This window comes from Conger conger, chromosome 4 (assembly GCF_963514075.1).
Source record: "Conger conger chromosome 4, fConCon1.1, whole genome shotgun sequence".
NCBI lineage: Eukaryota > Metazoa > Chordata > Actinopteri > Anguilliformes > Congridae > Conger > Conger conger.
Window position 1 is genome coordinate 19,409,376 of NC_083763.1, and position 22,537 is coordinate 19,431,912.

Here is a 22,537-nt window from a genome sequence, read left to right on the forward strand (position 1 = left end):
TAACACCTTAAAGCAATTTATTACAACAGGGATGTTTGCAGAAAGGGGTATTAAGTCGAGAAACCCAAACTTATCTGGACCCAACAGTTCTACAAAAGAAAGTCTGCATGTGCCATTTGTGTCTGTACATCGCCAGCGACTTTCCAACACTAAATACAAGGCTTTGATTGGCTTATGGTACTGTCAAACCTTGTAATTCCTCTGGTGTTATAATTTCACAGTTCAATCCAATTAAGTTTGCCATTTTAAACAAGGGACACAGAGGACAATTAGCAGGGTTAGAATTCACACATTGTAGCAATTGATTGTTCCACACAGAACAATTGTATTTCTTTCAGAAAAATTATGCAGTAGTGCTGCTGTAAAACTAAAATGGGAGAATGTCACAATGGCAAAAGGCATGTTACCTAGCATGGGGAAGAAACGGGTCAGAGTGCTGAGCTATTCAGAACATATCGGATGTAGGCAGATTTAGATTTCCTAAGATTAAAATCGCACACCACTTCCCCCTCCAACCCACCCAAAACACTACTCCCCCTACTCCCCCTACACTTTGGAGAAAAACTTCAGGGAACAAAACATGCCTGGGTGGTCACGTGACAGGATCCTGTGGATGGCCCAAAAAAACTTCTGCTTTATTTATAAAAGCAAATCCTACATAAATGATCCTGGGACCACTTAAAGTACCTGGGATCCAACAGCTCAGCAGGACACAAGTCCACAAGTCCACCTTTACTGACACTTTCAAAAATTCATCAAAAATATCTTCATTACTATAAAACCGATTGTGTCAGGTCTTTAAGTTTAAAACATTAAAAAATATATAGGCCACCACAGAACTTAAAAAGGCCCTGTGCCTCTTACTTAATATAATACAGTAACATTTTAAACCCACTTTTTGGTAAATATGCAAACTGTAAAGTCATTAAAATGTAAATTGTAATTTGAAAGGGAAGCAAGCAAGCAGCAGGAGACTGAACTAACTGATACACTCTTCACACCTATATTTGCAAATGCATATTTTCAAGCAGCAGTACAAAAAGGTATTCATGAAGAATGCATAATCTCTGAAAAAAATACTGTATGAAAACATCCCTGCTACCATGTTTCTAAATACAAAACCACTACCAATTTGCTTCAGAGTAGCAAGAAGTCCTTTCTTTTTTTTTTTCCTTTTTTTTTTTTTTTTTAAACAGATAATATTCAGTCCTCAGGTGTGAATGGTATGGATGACAGTCTTCCTTTTTTTTAAGCTGAAGGATCCATAAGCATGCAAGCCTCGTAGAGGAGGGCCCGGAGGGGCTTAAGGTTCGGCTGACGGCGGCTTCTTTCAGGCCAGGGCCGGGAAAGCCTCTGGGTCGTCCACATTAGGGACTGACACTCCAATAGGCTGTGAGCAGACAGAGGGAGAGAAGTTGTCAAGTACTATTTCTATAAAAACAGCACACTAACCGTTAGCACAAGAACACTCAATCTACCCTCTTACCTTGTCAGATCTGCCCCCACGGGCCGGCCTGTTGCTGCCACCACCGCGGTCACCGCGGTCGCCGCCGCGGTCGCCCCCGCCACCACGCCCTCCCCTTCCTCCACGGGGCCCTCCGCGGCCACGCCCAGGACGGCCAAGATCTCCAAAGTTGATCTCCAACTGGGACGTGATGTCATTGGCTGGCTTCCGGAAGTGGTGCTCTCCGGTTGGATCATCAGCAGGCACCTGAGATGGTGGAAAACAAGACAGATACAGAAACACCTCCCTCAGAGCTTTTTGCAGCAGCAAGCCACTAAAGAATACTTCAAGTACAGGCGACAGTCCGGCTGGCATGTTATATTGGTAAGCAAAAGCAAGGACAATACACAAACACGTGGCTTCAATTTCTTTGACAGACTTCATGCTCAAACAGAACCACGCTTATTTTGAAGCACAGCTCAAGTCAGTGAGCTACCGAGTTGGAGACGCAGTGACAATTAATCAGTATTTCTTTGGATAACAGGCAAAATTGGAACAAGTACGCAAGAACGTGAATGCAATACAATTGCTTATACAGAGGGGAAGCATCTTTCCAACTGTGGCATAGCTTAAAACCATGTGTGAGTATCTAACTGCGTGAGTAACGTTAGATATAAAGAGAATAAATAAATTAGTGGTCACACAACAGAAGTTTTACAAGCAACAGAGCTGTCTTTGTGCCATTAGCAGACCAATGAAAAAATGAATGCAAGGGGAGATAAGCACCTTCTGGTAGACCACCGTCTCTGCCTCCATCTCAGCACTGTCAATTAAAGTACCAGCAGGTCTCTGTTTTTGGGAAGAAAAGGGCCATGAAAGGATTTGGTTTAGAATGACATTATATTGATCAGAATATTAACCTCAGAAATGCTAATAGGATATTGTACACCTAATTTCATTGAGTTAAATTAACCTTAAAGAAACAATGTATTATTAGGCAATGGGATCAGGACTTTGCAAACTTTAAATTTTAATGTTTTAAAATTTTAATGTTGGTGAACCCTGTAAAAAAACTTAATGTAAACCTGCAAATGTTAAAAGTACAACCTAATTCCAGAAGTCTTATCAAACTGAGGCCAGTCTCTCCCATACAAGAGAGAATCACTTATGGACAGACACCTATTCAGAGCCAATATCAAAAGTCCCAATTTTACAAGTGGCTTTGAAAAAAAACAAAAAACCACGCTTAGCCGCTGATACAGCCCTACGAACATTCTAAGTGTGACTTACTTCGTCGCTCTTGGACTTGTGCAGGACATATCCCTTCTTCCACTGGCTGTCGTCGTCGCCCTCGTTGGCCTTGCGGATGTTGAATTCTACCTTGGCTCGCTCTTTGTCCTGCATGGCCTTCCATTCGTCCAGAGTCATCTCCTTGGGCCCTTCCTCTTTGACCTCCTCAACCTCGTTCTCCCTGGAACACGAGGCACAGAGTGACGGGAAGCCGAGTCGCAGGCCTCTGGCGGCCGCAGAGTTCCGCTTTCGCTGGACAAATGGCTGAATACATGCCGAGCAGATATGGAAAACGTGGAGGCCTTTACTCACTTGTTCTCAGAGTCAGCAGGGGGGTGCTCCTCTCCCTCGGCAGTCTCCTCGGTGACGGCGGACTGATCAAGCTCGCTGACAAAAAAAAAGAAGAAGTCAGTCATCCGTGCAATATCGCATCGGTTCTGCATAATGTCAAATACTTCAATTGCCACAGTCATTTTCATCAGCAGAATTGAGTGAAAATGTCCATTTATTGGCATGTGTGAGAATCTCTCCTGCAACACGTGAACCGATCGGTTACATAAATTTCAGTATTTCTCAGGCTACTGTATTGATTATAATTGTGGAACATGAAGACTGTCAATTAAACAGCTATGTGCGATCAGAGTTGAATCATTTTAATAATCTGGAGTCATGTCAACACGATTAACAATCTGTGATTTGAAATGAGGACTTATTCCAGGTCTCATTTGGCTTCTGATTTGCCATCAAATCATGAACCCCACTGCACCATACATGATTTTAGGCAAATAAACTGCATTTTCACAGCTGAAAATCGTCCTGATGAGACTGTGAAATTTGCTGTGAATTCCAACACGATTGCTAAGCGAGTCCAGGTGATTGTCTTTTTGCTTCCCTGTACTTTTGCCTCTTCACCTCGACATCGCAAACACTTGTCTGCTGAAACCTCATCCAACCCCCCAGGCTGTGTCGCCATACCCACCCCGCCGCAAACAGAAGAGAACGAACCCAGAAACGAACACATTGGAGAATAACAAATACAGGCAGAGGGCACCAATTTAGCATTACATCTGCATCATATATATGCCTTACCATGGTTATTTTATTATACCTTTAAGGTAAAAATCCGGCATAGTATGCCTTAAAGCAGTAATAACTAAAACGTCTGGATCACATACCTCAGCTCATCCTTAACAGTGCCCCAGTTGTGAGATCCACTCCCGCCACGCTTTTCCTCAGCTTTCAGGCTGCTGAAACAAAAGCCAAACGTTACTTAGCTCAGAGATGACATCCCAAGACCCAAGTGCTCAGAACTGGATTGTGCCTTTCATAAATGCCCCAGAGAGAGGAAAGAGAGGCACAATTACGAATGACTTACGATCGGTCGCTTCCGCTGTGTCGGTCAAATTCACGTTTTCCGCGAGAGTCAAACCCGTCGCCCCTGCCCATGCCCCGCCCTCGGCCACCTCCACGGCCCCCGCGGGCACCACCGCGGCCTCTCATTGGCCGGTCTCCAGCAGATCTGATGGGAAGAGAAAGCAGAGGAAGAGCAGTGAGCTGGAATCTCCTCCAACAGAACCAAAAACACCTTACGATCACGTTCAACTATAAACACACAACCATCACACTCAAACATTCCTTTTTTTCCACGTTAGTACCTTTCCCACACCACTGTGCTACTCATTCATAATAATGCCAAAGCTAGGAATTTTGCAAGTCTCATCAGGGACCAGCAATATTCTGATTTTCACAATCTTCCAATTTCTCCTGACAAAGCATAACTTGTGATCATACGTATACTGGAAATAAAACATGCTTTGGTAATAAATTATTTGACTTATATTCCCCCTTCCACTATTTCAGTTACCAGGAATGTACTTTTTCTTTTTTTTGTATGTATAATTTTAAAAAAACACACATGACATTTAATAATATGTTTATACTTAGATAAATCCGCTTGGATTCTGTTAAGCAATCAGGTAAATTAGCTACATGAACACTGAAAGAACAATTTGAAGACAGACCATATCCATTTGATTGGCAATAGCCTTTGGATTACACTTCACTGATTTACTCTTGATAATCTCAGAAATGCACAGATGTGGCATCATGAGTAACATTAAAGGTACAATAGGTAAGGTTTTTGTGTTAAAACACTGTTACAAGACCATCCTTCCCATTATTTAAAAAGGCTCACTCACCCTCTGCCTGTGTTTATAGTTCTTAAATTCAGGTTTCAAAGTGTAGATTTGTGAGGCCGTCAAATGTATCAAAACATTGTACAGCAGTACAGCAATTAAAGCTCATTGGTTGAAAAATGGTTCCAACGGCCACAGCCAATGGCATTCTGGGGGCTTTTTCTGAATGTTCATGGCGCAGCCAAAATTGCACTCCAGACAGGAAATCACTGAAACTCTGTGTACTAGGGCCTATTATCCAAGCGAAGACTACATATCTAGTTATAAAACAATACCAATTTGTTATCGGTAACAAGCAAATATATCCATTAATGATAAAATATAGGCAATATGAACATAGTAACGATTGCACAAGTGTTGTGCTTCAGGTGGACATTTGTACATTCGGAATACAATTCGGTAATAGCTCATTTGCTTGTTATTGCAAACTTATATTTTCTAACTAGATAAGCAATGGCAGACAGCGTTTCAGTGATCGCTTGTCTGGAGTGCAATTTGGGCAGCCTTTTGTCGCTTTACGTGTTCAATCATCCGTAAACCTTTATTTCTCTCAAACTAAGTTGCAGTTGCATCGTTTGTGGTAGACTATCGTAGACTTAGTCAAATAGCAAGCTAGTTACGCAGCCAAATAACTTGCTTGCTCACAATATAGTTGGTTAGCTAAAATGAAAACTATAAACAGCGTTGTGACGCACACCAAAGTCAAGATCTGTGTCTGCTCAGCTAAAATGTCACCCGTCAGCTTTCCAAAACAGTGCATGAGAACACTGAACTGTATAATAACGATTTATATTACACGTTCACGTAATCATAGACAGTAGGAAGCATAAACGGTGTTGTTTGAGGTTGTCTGTTGTTGCAATTCCTCTCTTCACCGTTAGAGTCTGAAATTATCTTTAGATTATTAAAAGTCAATGGCAAGCAACAATGCGCAAAATGTGTTCTCCTGATGTCTGACATCAAAACAGGGATTGTATATTAGCTTTGGGCTGGGAATGATACAGTAGTGTTAACGTTATTCAATTATCACAGTTTTTCATTTAAGGTTTGTTGTGAAACATTTACGCTGCATTCAATATTGGTGAAATTATCACATTTTCACAATATCAAGTACAAGCTTCATTTTGAAGAAAATATCAATATATCGCTGGACCCTAGTACTCAAACACCTGTGGTGCCCTCTCAAGACACATTTACCTGGTATAAGATGTATTTTAGTCCTGTGAAAAAGAAAACATAGTTAAGAGCCAAAATGGCAGCCAAATGTGGTGCGGGTTCAACATCTGAAACCTAGTTAAGCAACCTTTAATTAATTAATAGAACGACAGAAACCACCAAGTCCTACTAAATACAGGAATTATTTTCTGCTGAATTATCTATTGCCCAGACAGCAAACTAAGAAAAAGAGTCAATGTAGGCGCTCTGTCACTTAGTCAACGGAATATGGAGGTACTTTACAATATGCACTTTTGCTCTCAATAAATGTTTTTTTTTATTTTCTTCTCAACAGTGTCTTTGTGACAGTATTCAGCGAAAAGCGCTACACACAATTAAAATCTCAAATTTGAAAATGCAGATGTTTTGCTTGATATTGAAACAAATTTCAATTCCATGACGCAGCTACTTAGTAATGGGCTAACGACCTGCATGCCATGTTGCAACTCCCTCCAAAAACAAAGAGTGACATTGTGCCTACATCAGCTCCACATCTCTCTGCTGTTAGGGTGGATGCTTGACCTACCATGGACCAAGGGGGTGAACAAAACAACATGGCCTAAGCAAACAAGTTTGCTGCTGTGTTTCAGTGACATCCGACTCCTTGATCATGCAAAACTGAGGCTTCTAGTACAGCCCCACCTGCCATTCATGGCACTTACTTCTCCACTGAAAACTCGCCACCCTCTGGCTTTTCATCGGAGGGTTTATCGAAGCGCCGTTCGCGAGGAGGCCTCCTGTCAGGTCTCCTGTCGCTGGGGCGGCCCTCGCCTGGGCCACCCTGCTGCTGGGGGCCTGGCGGTCCTGGCTGAGGGGCCTGCTGGTCAGGCCTCCTGCCCACTCTCCTGATACCTGAAACAAAAGCAAGCCCCGCTCAGAAACACAGAGACCAGAATAAGAAGACCGGCAGACAGAGAAAGAAGAAAAACATGAAACTTTGTAACCATACAATGCCTTGAAAAAAGAATTGCCAAAATTTTCAGCGCCGGCCACAATGTCTTTTCCAGGTTTATACACACTGCTTATAGGTGTGCACCAATAATCATGGACTTGCTAAATAATCTAATTTATTTGCTTCCCATAAATCCAACGTAAGTGAACCATATTTGAAGATCTCAAGACAGAAAACCAAGCACTGAAGCAAACGACATGAAATCTTTGAATTTGGGTATGTGGGATAACATAATAGGCTATGGAAGTGAGCAGTTAACTAGCTTGCCAATGGCAATAAAATCGATCATATTATTTTCACACGTGGTAACAATAGTTCACGCCTGCCAGCTTAATTTCAGATATAACCTGCTTAATGGGGGTGGGGGGGGATTTAAAAAAAAAATCCCCTCCCCCACCAAAATAGACGCGAGCGAGCGTAAGATATCCCAGCAGCTGCTAGCACGTTCGGTTGTGCACCTGTTTTGCCTTCTCATGCGGTGCCAAATCCGATTCAAATTCTAATTACTAAAACGTAGCTCACTTCTAAATACATTGTGTTAGCTAGCTAACGTTAATCAGGGCCCTATGCGACCGAGTTGCATGTTTTTTTGCTTACAATGAAATAAAACGACTGAGCCCTGATTCGTCTGTTGTTCTTGCAAGCCAACTCGCTAGTTAACGTTACGTGAAATGCGTCCAACGTTATGATCAGACAATTGGTTGGCTGCCAGGCTAGCTTACACGCACCACGCCTAGCTAACGTTTCTGGAATTAGCCACATAGCTACAATACTTTGCTATGTTAGCCAACTTGGCTAGCTAGCTACTTTCACTCCGAAGCCGTTAGTCAATGAACATGTTCGCCACTGAATAACACTAACTGCATAATAAATGGAGTTGCTTATCAGTTGTACATTCTGAAAAAGGCGCACTTGAAACGTGCCGACATCATTGGCTATTTAAGTGAATGAGAGGAATGCAGCTCGCAGGTGTTGTGACAGTTCACTCGCTAACGACGTTAGCAAGCTACCAAGCTAGCCAACCCTCAAAATTCCACCACGCGGTTGGTCCCACAACGACGGTGCAGAGTCGGGCCTTTCAGTTGACTACCCATTTCCTGCCCCATTTCAACGTTATATCGCCCTTAGGGAACTAGATAATTACAGTCCATGCCTAACTTAAGAGTTAGCGGTTGCTTTTTATCGATTAGATAGCTAACGTTACAATTTTCCCAAGCAACTTCGCGTTAGCTAAAAAAACAGGGCCATTGGTATTCTGGACCCCGCTCGGCAAGTGCATCGATTCTATTCGTCGAATCTGAGACAAACGAAAAATATATGTTTATGCATCTCGGCAACCTATAGTTAGTTGAGCGCTAGCTAAAAATGCTAAATTGCCAACGGGTTGACAATAGAGAGCCTGTCGTTGACCTCATGGGGGTTGAGCTATACAGTAAATACCCCGAGAGCAAGAATCGAAAACCAGGCAATTTGTGTTTTCATGCAAGGCAACCACTTATGGAAAATGCCTTACCCTCTTTCTTTAGTGGGACTTCAGCCTGTGGTTCTTCCTTCTTGTCCAGAAGTGGGTTCTTCCTGTCCTTCTGAGACTCCTTTTTGGGCTGCTTTGCAGCTTGGCCAGCGGTCTTGGCGGCACCAGGAGTGCCTGCGTCCTTCTTCTTGATCTCAGCCTCTTTTAAGACCTCGAACGGGTCGGATTCATCATCAAATAACTGGTCGAACCGATTGGTTACGACACAGCCGAAACCTTCTTGCAGTTGCCCGGGCATGATGGCGCCCCTTCAGCGGGATTCTCCTCCGATTCTACGAGGCTTGAAGCGCACAGCTTGCTAGATGCTGCCACAAGATGGCCGGGAAAGAGACCTCTTCTCTTCCGGCGTGATAGACATCCGGGACTTCAATTTTGGCGCCGTGTGGGGCGTGTAGTCTTATCTTTACTCAGAGTGCCAGGATAGAGTGTGAAGCTTCGCACCCCAAAACTACTAGTTCCAACTGTGTTGCGTCTGATTCTATTCTCGAAAGGACTAGCTCTTCATGAATCTGGCTGTCAGTGTCATTTGCTGTTGCACACTAGAAACTGCTTGCAAACTGAAACGGACCAAACGACATTAAATATTTCACACCCAGTACAACTCAACGTATAGCTTTGTTCGGCAAAAGCCAGAGGGCAACAGTAGCATGGAAATTAAGAAGTGTTAGTTGTTTAATGAGGAAATATAACATAGTTATATTAATATAATACAGTACTATTTTGAGCAAATGGTAAAAGCGACATAAAATTAGTAAAGATAGTGAAGTGCAATGTAATTGTATACCGGAAGATTATGCTTTATCTGTAATAAATGATTGTCAAAAAACACGACCTTACTTGTTGTGTAAGACGTTGGCGTTGCATTGGTGCATTTCTCATATTTTTTGGAATATGGTATGAAAACTAGCTTTGTATCTTGTCGCTAAATGTATAACAATTATTTCAACTGAGGCAGAAAGCTATCAATGACAGTAGGTCAGTTAAGTTTGTCTCCGCCCCATCCAAGTTTTGAAAGGCTACAAGTGAAGTAAGCAATAACATCAAACACACAACTAGGCTACTGTTTAGCATATGTTAATGTTGATAACAAGGGTAGGCTTGCCAGTTGCTTTTCGAAATTAATGGTTTCCTCCCAACTCTTAGAAATTGTGGGATACTTTTGAAAAGAAAAGGTTATCCTATGTCCTTTATTTGCAAAATTATGATATTTTGAAGACTATTAGAGATTTTGAGCAATTAACTAAACAATACGTAGCACACAGTAGCTGCTGACTGATTAAACAAATCAAGTATTTGTTCTTCCAAAACACAATTAGGCATTAAACTGTTCTATATATTTTGCTAGGTTGAGATCAAAGATGAGGCTTACTTGAGAATCCTGTCAACAGCTTCTTCCACTAACTTCTACAAGGTAGGCCCTTTTCTATTATTGGCAGACAGTATGAATTCAAGGACAGTTCCAATATTTATATGGTTTTGGGAAAAGATCATGAATTAAAGGGCCAATTAAATGAAGTATGTATGTGTCCACTTATGTAGAATACTGTCTACCCATACAGATAGGCTGGTTTCACCGAGATGACACATTTTCTAGGTTTGGAGTTTTTTTAGAAGCAGTTCGCCTTGATATAATAGACCTCTATGGTCCTTTTTTTCTGGCAATGAATCCATCGGACATACCATTCGAAAAACCCAACAGCAACATCTCTTTCCAAATATACTGCCATAGTTATTAGCCAACATCAACATCAAGAGCTCAACATTCCTAACATTCGGAATGTTGCTTCCAAACAATTTTAATTTAAAAAAAGTTTTTTTTAACAGTGCAATTAATACGGTGTATTTAAATCTATTCACTTAGAATTATCTAGTTTTGTATTCCCATCTCAAAAAATAGCTTTCCATAATTCAATTCTTTAAAAACCAAGCTCTGAAAAATTAATGTTGCATTTTTCCAATGCCTCAAATTTCATTCTTAATTCAGTTTTTAAAAAAATGTCCTTGTGAAAATCCGTTTTCAATTCATTTATTCGGGTTATACAGGAAAAGGAGTAGATCATGATTGAATCAATTTATGTAGCCAAGAAAATTAGTTCAGGGAGACTTCCGGACCTTCTAGGAGAGGTATTTGGGTTGTTTGTGATTGGTCCTTTTCATCCATGTTCTATTCCTTTTCCTCCTGCATAACCCAGATCAATGTTTTATCTACTCCTTTTCCGTCCGCATAACCTGGAGCAGTGTTTAAACAGAATTTTTATGAACTGAATTTGTTAGAACTGAATTTGGGCCATTGAAAAAAAAGGAACTTGATTATGGAAATCTAAATTTATGAGATACAAATGCTAAGTGAATAAATTCAAATACACTGAGAACCATAATTCATTGGACACTGACATATTTTTGGTTATTTTGGTTCTGCTCTTTGAGTTTGATTGGACACATTGACAATGAGGTTTGAAGTGCAGGCTGTCAGCTTTAATTTGAGGATATTTTCATTAATGTTGGATGGACTGTTTAGAAATGACAGCACCTTTTGTAAATGGTCCCCCCATTTAGGCAGGTGTATTCTTTTCTGTCGTTAGTGAATGCAGAAGAGAGCTGTTGATTTCTAGTCTTGACTCTACTTTGCAATTGCCTTTGGAGATTGTTGTTGGGGTGTGACAACATGAGGAAGACAGCAGTGCAAACCACTGATAAGCCTGAAGAACAGAAAGGCTAGATTAAAAAGCTAAAAAGCATCTAAAAGAACTCCATGAGTTCTGGAACAAAGTCTTGTGGGCAGATTAGACAAAGAAATATCAGAGTGATGGAAAGAGAAAATTGTGGAGAAAAAAAGGAAATGTCCATGATCCAAAGCATACCACCTTATGGTGTTATGGCTTGGGCCTATATGCCTGCCAGTTGAACGGGCTCATTTGTCTTCATCGATGATGTGACTGCAGACAGAAGTAGACCAATGAATTCTACTGCAAGAAATGCAGAAATCTTTTACAGATAAAACCAAATGTCTCCAAATGTATTAGAATAGCACTTCATCATGCAACAAGACAATGGTTTTCGACAACCAAAAGTGGAAAATCCACTGTCCAGTGAATTATTGTGCTCACTGTTTATTAATTTCACAGTTGAAAAGTCTAATCTGTTAAATTCAATGTGTCATGTCTCTAACTTCTTATTTTTAGCCTCATTATGACCTGCTTTGGCCCTCATGATCAGAGACAGCAGTATACTCTCCAATTGCAAATGCTACACCTGGAATGGACTCTAGACCTTTTTTAAGCTCTCTTGTGGATGATAGGCTACAACACACGGTTGGGCAAGAAACAGCTGAGCAGTCGACTGTCCAGTTACTTTTGGCCTCCTAAAATGGTTGGGCTACGTAGGCTAAAAAAACACTGTCCTGCACGGATCACCCAATACGGATGTAAGTAAGTAAGACTGTTCTGGAGCAGACAGTCAGAACGTCATATTCACTGTTCAATTTAAATTTCAAAAAGAAACAATGAACATGAGGTTAAAGTGTCCGTGGCACTGTGACATTTTAACGTACGCTAGACCTACACAGCAAAGTGTAGGCTGTACCACTGTCCAAATACTTATGGACTGCACTGTAGGCTACATAGCAAGTAGCTAACTCGTTCAGGTAAATTTAAGAGCGCTGGCAATGTCAGAATCTATCTACTTTCTTGTCCTTATTTTTTTTGTCCTTGAAAGATAAAGGGCTTCCACATGCATTTGACCAAACCTAACTAAAGCACAAGCTGAGAAGTGAACACAACTCACATTGATAAACGAGTATGAGCAACTAAAACGATATCAGGGCTTGCCATTTGGCTACAACGTCACTTTGTGATGCAGCGATGCAACCCAGTACAGTAGCACTTTGATTTCGTATATTGCCAGAGGAACGCAACAGTGCCGACTGTCGGACAACTGAACAAGAGTGGGACTTCTGTCACTGAGTGCTGGAACGGGGACGGCTTTAAAACCTATACACTCCAATTACAAAAGAAACGTTTTTTGACGCCTTGGCACGCAATCCTCGTTTATTTGAACAACTTCTCCGATTATTTCCAATTTTTTCCAATTTCAGCATAGTTAGGCGAGTTATCCAGCAAATAGACTAGCCTAATCTTCGTTGCTATCGTCGTCGGTAAAACGGGAGAAACTGAACTATTATTTTTGAACACACATGTAAAATGACATCATCTGTGACTGAAGCAATTATTGAGTCCTATGCATTGATGATTTTTGTAATGTCAACATTCTTTATATATTTCTGCGCTATGATTTGGGCATTTTGCAACCCCAAACTCAGTAGCGGCGATGAAGATGATCAAATGAAGGAACTGAACGCAAATACTTCAAAAATGTGCGATGAGATTCCACTGGATGAATTTAATATAATTCGCTCTGAAAATCTGCAAAAATCAAGTGACTGGAGAGCAAACATCACAGAAGAAGCCTGTTTGAAATACTTCGACAGCGTCATTAAACTACAACAGACGGACTGAAATCTGGCTGATTATCGGATCAATCTTTGCACAAAATATTGCGCACATTCTTGAAATCTTATTTCCTGTCGAAAGCTGTAGGGCTTACTGAAATAAATGATTGGACCTCATATCCAAGATAAGTAGCCTAGCCTAAACCGTAGCCTATAGCCTCAGTTTTCAAATCAAACGCATTTTCATAAAATGCGCAATTTGGAGTACTATATAGTCTACATGATGTACAGCATAAAAATAGATATGCATTTTGAATATTGAGGGTAGGTTGTGAACTTGTTGACGATTTTTCTGTTAGCACGTATATTTAAATGAAACAAGTGAATACTTATCATTAATTGTCATCATGGGTATCTATTCTGCGAAGAGCAGCGAAATCTGAGCCTTTTAATGTGCAGAGTCGCGTAATTTTAGGAAGGAAATGTCCCTGCCCCCTTCTCGGTTTCTGTGGAAATGTTAGGCTATTTAAAGTCCTTGTATTGATATTCTGTAACATGGCCCCATAAGGGTTTTGTCATTGGTGTCCTTCAGGCCCAGTAGGCTATTGCTGACTTATTAGCAACCCCCTAACAGTGTTTCAAATTCACTGAAATTAGTTTTACAATAACACTTAGCTCCTGTTCTTCCTAATGTTTCAGGACAACGTATTGTAATTAATCTGGCATTCAATATCGTTATAATGAAACTGACACCAAGTTAGGAGGCACATCAATTTTTTATAAACTTGGCAACAACTGTGAGTTAAGTAGGCTCCCTAGGACATTAGCCCCTATAATTTGTTTCATAGTCATTAAAGTACTGCCAAATCCTAGGACTTAAGCTACTCTACAGCAAGTGGAATACAAGTCATCCAATGTCTGAACTTAAGAAGCTTTGTAGGTTGTGAATATTTAGCTCATGCACTGTTAGATCTGTGGAAAGCGTCCTTTCATCATGCAAAACTGGACTCCTAAGATACACCCGGAATCTCCTCATGTCCATGGTGCCTGCATCCGAATGGAGGGTGCAGGGAACACAATCTGGAGAGACTCAAAGCTAAGAGACCTTACCTGGCCCATTTCACAATGTGCTTGTGATCAAACAATGGTTTCGAGTTGCAGTAGGAATTTGCAAGCAGCCGGAGCTGCATGGGCCTGTCCTTCGAGCTTTAATGCCACAGTTCCTGGGTGTCCGAAATCAAGCCCAGAAACCAGCAAACCAGCGGCCAGTGAACTACATCTTGACCGCTTACGTTGGGACAGCAGGATCCTGATTCAGGCACACTGGGAGAGTTCATTCCCAGGTCCCAGAGATTCACAGGAGTCATGCTTTCAGCCAAATGAAGATAACTTGCCAAGCACCACATTTTATGCATCTGATCATCAGTTGAGCCAAAAGGCTTATCGTCATGAAGGTAGGCATGCTGCTTTTATGATGGGTGTTTTATTGTAAAATGTTTCAGTGATATTTGAAGGCCTAGAGAAGTGGGTGTGTATCGCCATGTGGGTCCTGTATGCTCCCCAATGCTGTTGTTATTTGAGCCTTCTTGGTGTTCTGTCTGTTCCTCAAGAACGGCACAAATACCTCCCCCCCCCCCCCCCCCCCCCATCATGGCATCCTGGAGCTGGCTGTTCGCTGCCCACCTGTCATCTTCAGGTTACCAATGGAAGGGGTATTTGAGAACATTTCAGAATTTGTTGTTGCCGTGCAACACTGTCTTGCTAGAGATCACCATACAAGTGCAAGTTTATGTTTTCAGGCATGTCTGGACTGCTTGAGTAATCTCAGAATTGTAATTGTAAATTGTTTGCCTGAGGTGACCTTTTTGGACCTTGGCCATTAAATGCAGCATTCTTATTTCTTTCAGTATCTCCATCAGAATTGCTGTTACTGTGACTAGAGAACTTACTGTAGTTAAGAAATAGTTTTTCATATTCATGTGCATGTACAGGTCATACAGGACACTTTGCACTGATATAATGAACAAAGGCTTGTGTTGTTGTTTTCCACTCAGGCTTGTATCATTGCCAACTGAATGAGCTTCCTACCTTTGGCAAGGTACGTTCTGTAACAACCTTTTCTATTGATAAAATGCTGGCAGTTGTCTTTTCAGCTTGGCTGAAAGTATTGTTAGTAATATTTTAACTAAGAGGCGGGTTCCTGAATATAGGTCAGAAACCTGTTAGTCAGAGTTTCTTCAGGCGGCTTTTATGTTAGCCGTCACTGCAAGTCACAAGACACTGAGGCTTCTGTGGAAAAGCATGTTTGAATTAGCTCAGACACTTGGGAGTACAGTGTTGACAAATTGGCTAGGCGCCACAGACTGATTTCAAATGTTTTAATTCCTCAGGTCCATATTGTTATCCATAACTTAAGAGCAGAAAACAACTTCACAACAGATTCAGAGCAGAACTAGTTGAAAAAAATATATGCAAGTGAATACACTTGTGTACTAGAAAACATCTGTAAGGTCATCTTCAATTCCTACCATTTTCAAAAATGCAATTGTTTTTCTCAGATACAGAAGACCTCAGCTGGAAATAGCACACCCCTACCCACAATCCCAGGTAGCCATCTTGTCAAGACACATGTTACCCAGAATGCACCATCACACTCTCTCAGGAGCACGAGACCTCAGTGTTCCCTGCCTAACATGTTGCCTGCTGGATCAAGCTGTGGGGACTCAGTAGAGGCAGGACACATAGCCCTGGCAGCCCAAGTGAGGCTCCGGGCACTGTTGGCACAGTGCTGCCAGCCTCTGAACTCCCTGTTTGGGGTCCACCAGGATGCTGTTTGTTGCCGCCACTACTATGCCACTGCTGTCGTATGCTGGCTCTTCTGTATCATCACCACCACCATGGTGCTTATTGCAGCTACTGCATTTAGATCACCCCACAATGGAGACTGAAACACAGTGTTCCACGGAATAGCTGTTATGTTTGTATTATGCCTTGCTCTGTTGGGGCTGGATTATTATGTGAGTGTGTTAACATATTCTTTCACTAGTTAAAAAAAGATGTATAATCAATGTATGTGTCTCAATAATCAATGTAATTGTTATCAAGGTTTTCACAAGGAGATTCAGTTCTCATGTGACAAATGAGCAGGAATACTATCAATCTGCACACATTGCAGGTTTATCATAGCCAGGACATAATGAGGAGAGGGGTCTCAATCTTTCATTATGCTGAGATCGGTATTGTGACATGATCACTTTTATCCTTTGGTATAAGTGTGTGTAGAGTCATTAATAAAGGTGTAAATAAAAATGAGTGTGGTCGGCATATGAGGGTCAAAATATTATTAGTGACATTATAATCTTGGTGACCATATGCAGCAATTCAAGTTACACATTGTCAGAGAAGTGTGATGTTTGTCTCTTGCCTGTCATATCTGAGAACTGCAATAAACACCCTTCTGTGAAGAGTAGGGGAGACTGGGGATGGTTGAAACACTGGGTTAGTTTTAAAACTATGCATTTGACCAACAAGGGATGAGGTGTTACATTAATTACATTTGGCAAACGCTCTTATCCAGAGTGACTTACAGTTGATTCAACTATGCAGGAGACAATCCTCCCTTGGAGCAATGCAGGGTTGAGGGCCTTGCTCAAGGGCCCAATGGCTGTGCGGATCTTATTGTGGCTACACCGGGGATCGAACCACTGACCTTCCGGGTCCCAGTCATGTACCTTAACCACTACGCTACAGGCCTCCCCAGTTGTGGTAATGTGATCACTTTTGTCCAGATAAATATTCCCCTGTGAGCTCACATGAGAAGTCTGGTGACTCTATATTAAGTATTGGGTGTTTTAAGCCAAAAAAACTGATTTTGAGGTACAAAAGTGATCACTCTCATCTCATCTATTTCAGTTTCTCTAGTCAAATGTGATGCTTCAAATTCATGCTAGCTTCAAACCCACATGCCAAAATAGCTGGCTATGTAATGGTTGCCTGGGTTGTGGATAGTTGTGACACTTAATTCTGATTGAAACTCATTGTTTTGGGGATTTATTTATCAGCATGCCTTGCCAATGGAAGAGGAAAACAGACAGGGATGTTCCAGTAGGCACGCTAAAGCAGTACATGGGTCGTCAGCTGACATATTCACTCACACACGTGCATGCATGCACACACACAAATACTGTTACAGTGGAAAGATATTTTTAGTAATAAAGCTGTTTTACATTTAAAGACTAAAAATAATAATTTATTTTATTTGAAAAATATAATTTTGAAAGGGGTGACCTCATAAAAACATGTATATTTGTAAAAGGATTTTATATTTCATGTTTAAGAATTAAAGTATTTACCTTTAATTAGTTTTATTGAAAATAATGTAGTTTAGGCCTATGCACAAATTCTGATGTAAATCTAATAGTGTGGGTCTGATTTAAATAAAATTTATGTTCCTGTTATACCCATCCCCAGCTAGTGTAACAACTCTAACCAGTAGTGGGGCACAGTAGTGGGCACTCCTTGTATTTCACATTAACTCATATCTTCTGTATTATTGTATATTATGTTGAAATGGCTAGTATTTGTAGCAGACAAATTTGGGTATCTTATCAAAGGTTGAGAGCTCTTGCATTAACACTCATTGAGTTATACATGTTGGAGCGAAACATGTTACAATTGTCTCCCATCTCCCCTATTCTGAAACACTTTCAACAGAAATTTAGTTGAAATGTGGGTGGTGGGTGGTGATTCAGAGCTGCTAGCCTTGGGTGAAATCTTCTAGTATGACTAGCCTGATGAAAAAACATTGTGATCAATGTCTTACAGTCAGAGGGTACATCTGAATGTCTGATGGAAACTTGGTATAGGCATTTTTGTAAATGTATTTCAGTGGCTCTGTTTGCTATCGTGGGATTGATAGGGTGCTAGCTATATAAATTAGTACAATATATACATAGTCAGCTAGCAGTTGTTACATTTGTAACACCAATATAAGTTGAATTGACAGTTCAAGCAGCTGGGAGATTTCCTCACTCATCAGTCAAAAACAAAAAGTAGTGGGCTTAAATCATACTAAATCATATTTTCCTTTTGGATTTAACTGTGAGGGGAAATTAAGTCTTCTGTGGTTGTTTGTGAAGAAGGGAGGTTCACACGGTCCATAGAACAACTTGGTTTATGTCAGATTGCATTCTGTAGATGCAAATCTCCTCCTTCATTTGACTTTACTTTGTATGTTGCTTTCAAGCTCCAGTAATTTCTCATAATGGGCTTCTGCCATGTCTTTGACAACCTCAATGTGAAGCATAAGCAAAAAGGAAGTCATGTGTGAAAAGATGTCTTGAGCAGTTGGGTTCTGAATAATGGTCATGTGAAAAGGCATCACAAAAATGAATAAAAATAAAAATAGAACAAGCCTGTGAGGCTTTACTTCACTTTACAAAATGACATCCATTGCATCCAAGCTTCACTCCCATATGTTTTAGTTTACTCATTAGACTGTTCTTGCAGTCATTTTAGATGGTAGGCAAAATTAGGTAAAATTATGAGCCATCATGAACTAAATTTGTTCGGTTGAGTGCTCCCTTAATGCGGCTTTGTGTTTTTTAACTCCTGTCAAATCCTTATTTTCGGACTAACACTTGGGTCCAAGGTCAAGATTTCTGCCCTGTTAATCACCTCCTTGGATTTATAATTTTCAACTTGCTACTAAGCTTGCAATTATTGAAATGAACAGACACTATTGTATACAATAAAATATATTAATTGTATACAAATTTCTGATTATTCAGGCCATGCCCTACAGTCAGAGTGCAACGGATAATGCACTTCACCCTTCGTCCTTCTCAACTTGCTTTAGCCAATATCTTTACCATGAGTAAAATACAGCCGTTGGAATTCAATGAGGGATTAAAAGTCAAATAAGTTCTCTGCAGTTGGGCAGTGTTTCTTCCTGATAATACAGACTATTGTTCCATTGTAATGCCTGTTCATTATATGTTGCCTTGTTATGTCCTTTTGTGTCTAGTAGGGGGCCCTATAAGAGACTTTGGATTGTATGTTTTTGGAAATTGAATTTGGATCCCGGATGAATGGATTTTATGCAGTGTGGTGGAAGGAGGAAAAAAGAAAAGGAAAATAGGAATTGAAAATTATATATGTAGTTGGAATGAAAGTGGATGGGACTGGATGGGAAGCAAATGCATTTTTAAGGATGTCCATGAAATAGGGAGATTCATAGGGTGTTTTCCCAGAGAGGGGTTTAGTTACAGGGTGAGGGTATATGTAAGGGTTCCACTGAGGTGTTATTGGTGTCAGGATTATGTGGCAGCTGTTTGCAGAAAAGAGGTGCACAGGTGTTGAAGGTGTAGGAAAGAAAGATATTCAGACATGGCTGTTTGTTCTCACTGTGGGGGAGGTGGGAGCAAAGCAGTGTGAAAGTAAGAGGGAAAGTAAGGTGGAAAGGACATGAGCACAGAGGAAAACAATTACATACAGTATGGAGAAGCAACAGGAGTGAGTGAAGAAACAGGAAATGTGAGAAAAGACCTGGATATAGATAGGATAGAGGGAAAAGATCTAGGAAGACCTAAGAAATCATGCATGTGGAAAGGAGAAAACTTTTGGCTTTTATTGTGCCATACGGCACAACCTGCCAGTAAAACCAAAGAAAATTAGTTCTGGGTGGTCTCTCTCTCTCTCTCTCTCTCTGACTGTTGTTTCTTGTCTTTATCCGGCTGTATCGACTGTTATGGGTGTGATGATTTTCTTTATTTTTTAAAATAAAACTTTTCTTCGTAAAACCCTGGTGTTGGCCGTAACATGCCTGTTCACTAATACTTTTTTCAATGTTTTAAAATATTTTTTAAAAGTTATTTTGAGGACAATCTTTCTCCTGTTCCTCCTCTTAGAAGGTAGCCCTGATTAATCTGGTTTTCTGTTTAAAACCATTCTTTCTACAGTGGCAGATGGGTTCCCCTACTGAGTCAGGTTCTGCTCAAGGTTTCTTCCTGTTGCCAGGGAGTTTTTCCTTGCCACTGTTGCCCTAGGCGTACTCTTGGGGACCGGTTTCTCTGTAAAGCTGCTTTGTGACAAAGGCCCTTTGTAAAAAGCGCTATACAAATAAAAATTGATTGATTGATTGATTGATTGATTGATTGATTTGCAGGTCATATTCAGAAGTATTAAGGCAAATATTCCACTGTGCTTGCAAAGCTGCTATGCCTGCATGGTCAAGAGATGGTACTGCTTTAACATTTTTCTTTTTAAACATTGCACCTCATGTGACTGAACGACTACTCTTTTATACTGCATTTGAAAGGGCTTGTGGCTCTGTAACAAAGTACCACACAGCAGAGGTTACTCAGTGAATGAGGCTGGTTTTGCCAGCACATTCTGCTAACCTGAAAGGGCACTTAGCTCCATAACCTGACCTGCCCAATGTATTGGCTATTCAGATATAGGCTCGCAAGGTCCATATTGCGCTTGGAGGAAAGTGTAGCACCTGGAGGGTGTCCAGGTCAGAGCCAAATGGCCTGGCCTTGCTTGCATTGACTTGAATCAGATGACAACAGGCACAATGTGTGGTCTTTACACTGTAAACAAATATTGCTATTACCTTGGCTATTGTGGCACACATCTACCAAAGCTAACCTGCCCTGAATTCCATGCTGTACTTTGCATTTCCAAAAATGACAGACAAATAACATGGATAAAAAATTGGACTTTCGGCAGTGTGCATCCACCAATAAAAACATACATAATTTTATTTTGAAATGAACACATATTCAATACAATATATGACTGTAACAATAAAACAATAACTGATATGACAGTTGGATTTCTCTTGCACATAAACCATTAATAACCACTATACAGTATTTATTACTTTACAAAATAATGTAATCAATTGGTAAAAATAATCGACAGACAAGGTAAGGTAAATAAAGCACATATTCCTAGTTTAAAAACTATCCACATTATGAACGACTCCCTTCATTAAAATAAAATGAATTTCAATCCTGATACTTTGCTATTGACACATTAAATTGGCTCTAAATTTGCCAAACCACAATGAAAAAAACATTTCACTATATTTATATACAACCCATTCTTCCCAATATGAAATATTAGGTAATAGCACATTTTACTGTTAACGCTCATAAAATCACTTGATAAACTGTAATGCACACAAATACAAAGCCAAAACATTATTCAAAAGCAGTTTTGTTTTATCATAGAAACCATTGCTGAAATGCCCAAATGAAAAGAAATATATCTGTGTTTACATACTAAGGTGTATACACAATGGATAGATTAATGCATCTTTTTTTGTTCCAGTGGAATCTTTAGCACAGACTGAAAAAGTCTAGGACAAAAGTTGAGTGGCCCAGGTGGAAAACAAATCTGAAAATGACCTTTTGGGAGTGAGCGGCAGCATTTAGGCCTGGTGGGAGTGGATGATAAGCATGGACTAAATGTATAAAGTATTGAAGTGTGAAGATGAAGGTCTTTAAAAGCCTATTTAAACTAAGGAATATTATGAATCAAACTTTGCTGGCCCTCCATCAGATAACAAATACTATTACTTTAACTACACTCTGTACTTGGAATGTCTAACTGTAATCTTGACCTAAGACCTTTCTGCAGCAATCCTTTGACTATAAGGAATATTAACATCTTTTCTAATGTTTTCTCATTTCATAGGCCCCAAAATGGGAATCTCCTTGGATGTGTTTCTCACCATATTCAATCATGTAACATACGGAAACATATTTAGCTTAGATGGCATTTCATGTACAATGTCCAGTTTCATGTGATTGTCATATACTGTACAGTACATTTCACATTCTATTGACACCTAGAAACTTACAACACACTCTCTCCCCAACAAATACTATCATGCATCCCCAACAACCAGTATTTGCACTTTGTTCTTCAACATACCTTTCCCTTGCGAATGGTAACTATGATCATAATGTAATATTCTGTATATAAAAAGTTGTGAAAAACACCCATTCTCTAAAGCTCAGGAAGCAAACCTTTCCCTCAGCTTTTTCTCACCTGTATGGAAATTCGCAATATGTAACATTTTTAAAATAGTTAAAAGACTGGAGATGCCTGTCCTTAACCACCAACAGTGTGGAGCATGCTCTCACACTCTGAATTATAATGCTAAAATAAAGAATAAGTGCATTCCAGGTCTGGACATACTGTATGGTATTGACAGGCCCTTTAAAGGGCTACATGTTTAAAATCTGTCCATTATGCCTGTATTATGAAACTGCACAAAGCCACCTGCAAGACCCTGTCAGTGTTTGACTTGAGATAGCAACTGAGTACACTGCAAATTGAAACAATAAAGCTTTAAGTACACATAAAGTAAAGGGCAATATTAGTAAAAAATCTACAAATGACACTTATTATACATAGCTACTTGAAGTGCTAAAGGATTTTTTTTTTCATT

The 22,537-nt window shown here is 40.3% G+C and overlaps 2 protein-coding genes across 3 annotated transcripts; one reads left to right on the top strand and one right to left on the bottom strand.

The window, feature by feature from the left end:
* serbp1a (SERPINE1 mRNA binding protein 1a) lies at positions 1–8,990 on the bottom strand. Of its 2 annotated transcripts, none has more exons than XM_061238796.1 (9): positions 8,610–8,990; positions 6,807–6,996; positions 4,110–4,253; positions 3,910–3,978; positions 3,047–3,121; positions 2,735–2,915; positions 2,231–2,293; positions 1,487–1,711; positions 1–1,390 (listed from the first exon to the last, which is right to left on the bottom strand). In XM_061238796.1, the coding sequence occupies exons 1-9, from the start codon at positions 8,863–8,865 to the stop codon at positions 1,331–1,333; spliced, it is 1,263 nt and encodes a 420-aa protein (XP_061094780.1). In that variant the 5' UTR covers positions 8,866–8,990; the 3' UTR covers positions 1–1,330. The 2 variants fall into 2 exon arrangements, with proteins under 2 accessions (XP_061094780.1, XP_061094779.1); XM_061238795.1 differs by having other exon boundaries at positions 3,910–3,981.
* Positions 8,991–12,949: 3,959 nt separating this feature from the next.
* Positions 12,950–16,398, top strand: LOC133126508 (uncharacterized). Its single transcript, XM_061238797.1, has 3 exons — positions 12,950–14,528; positions 15,129–15,172; positions 15,633–16,398. Exons 1-3 carry the CDS (start codon positions 14,069–14,071, stop codon positions 16,020–16,022), a joined length of 894 nt encoding a protein of 297 aa, XP_061094781.1. The 5' UTR covers positions 12,950–14,068; the 3' UTR covers positions 16,023–16,398.
* The last annotated feature ends 6,139 nt before the right edge of the window (positions 16,399–22,537 follow it).

Bases quoted from the DNA above. Each gene is read 5' to 3' on its own strand.
- LOC133126508 (XM_061238797.1), top strand. From the start codon at position 14,069: ATGCAAAACTGGACTCCTAAGATACACCCGGAATCTCCTCATGTCCAT. The intron at 14,529-15,128 runs GTAGGCATGCTG...TTTTCCACTCAG, and splicing joins AAAGGCTTATCGTCATGAAG to GCTTGTATCATTGCCAACTG. The intron at 15,173-15,632 runs GTACGTTCTGTA...TGTTTTTCTCAG, and splicing joins AGCTTCCTACCTTTGGCAAG to ATACAGAAGACCTCAGCTGG.
- serbp1a (XM_061238795.1), bottom strand. From the start codon at position 8,865: ATGCCCGGGCAACTGCAAGAAGGTTTCGGCTGTGTCGTAACCAATCGG. The intron at 3,122-3,909 runs GTATGTGATCCA...TTTTTTTGTCAG, and splicing joins ACTGTTAAGGATGAGCTGAG to CGAGCTTGATCAGTCCGCCG. The intron at 2,916-3,046 runs GTGAGTAAAGGC...CTCGTGTTCCAG, and splicing joins CCTGCTGACTCTGAGAACAA to GGAGAACGAGGTTGAGGAGG.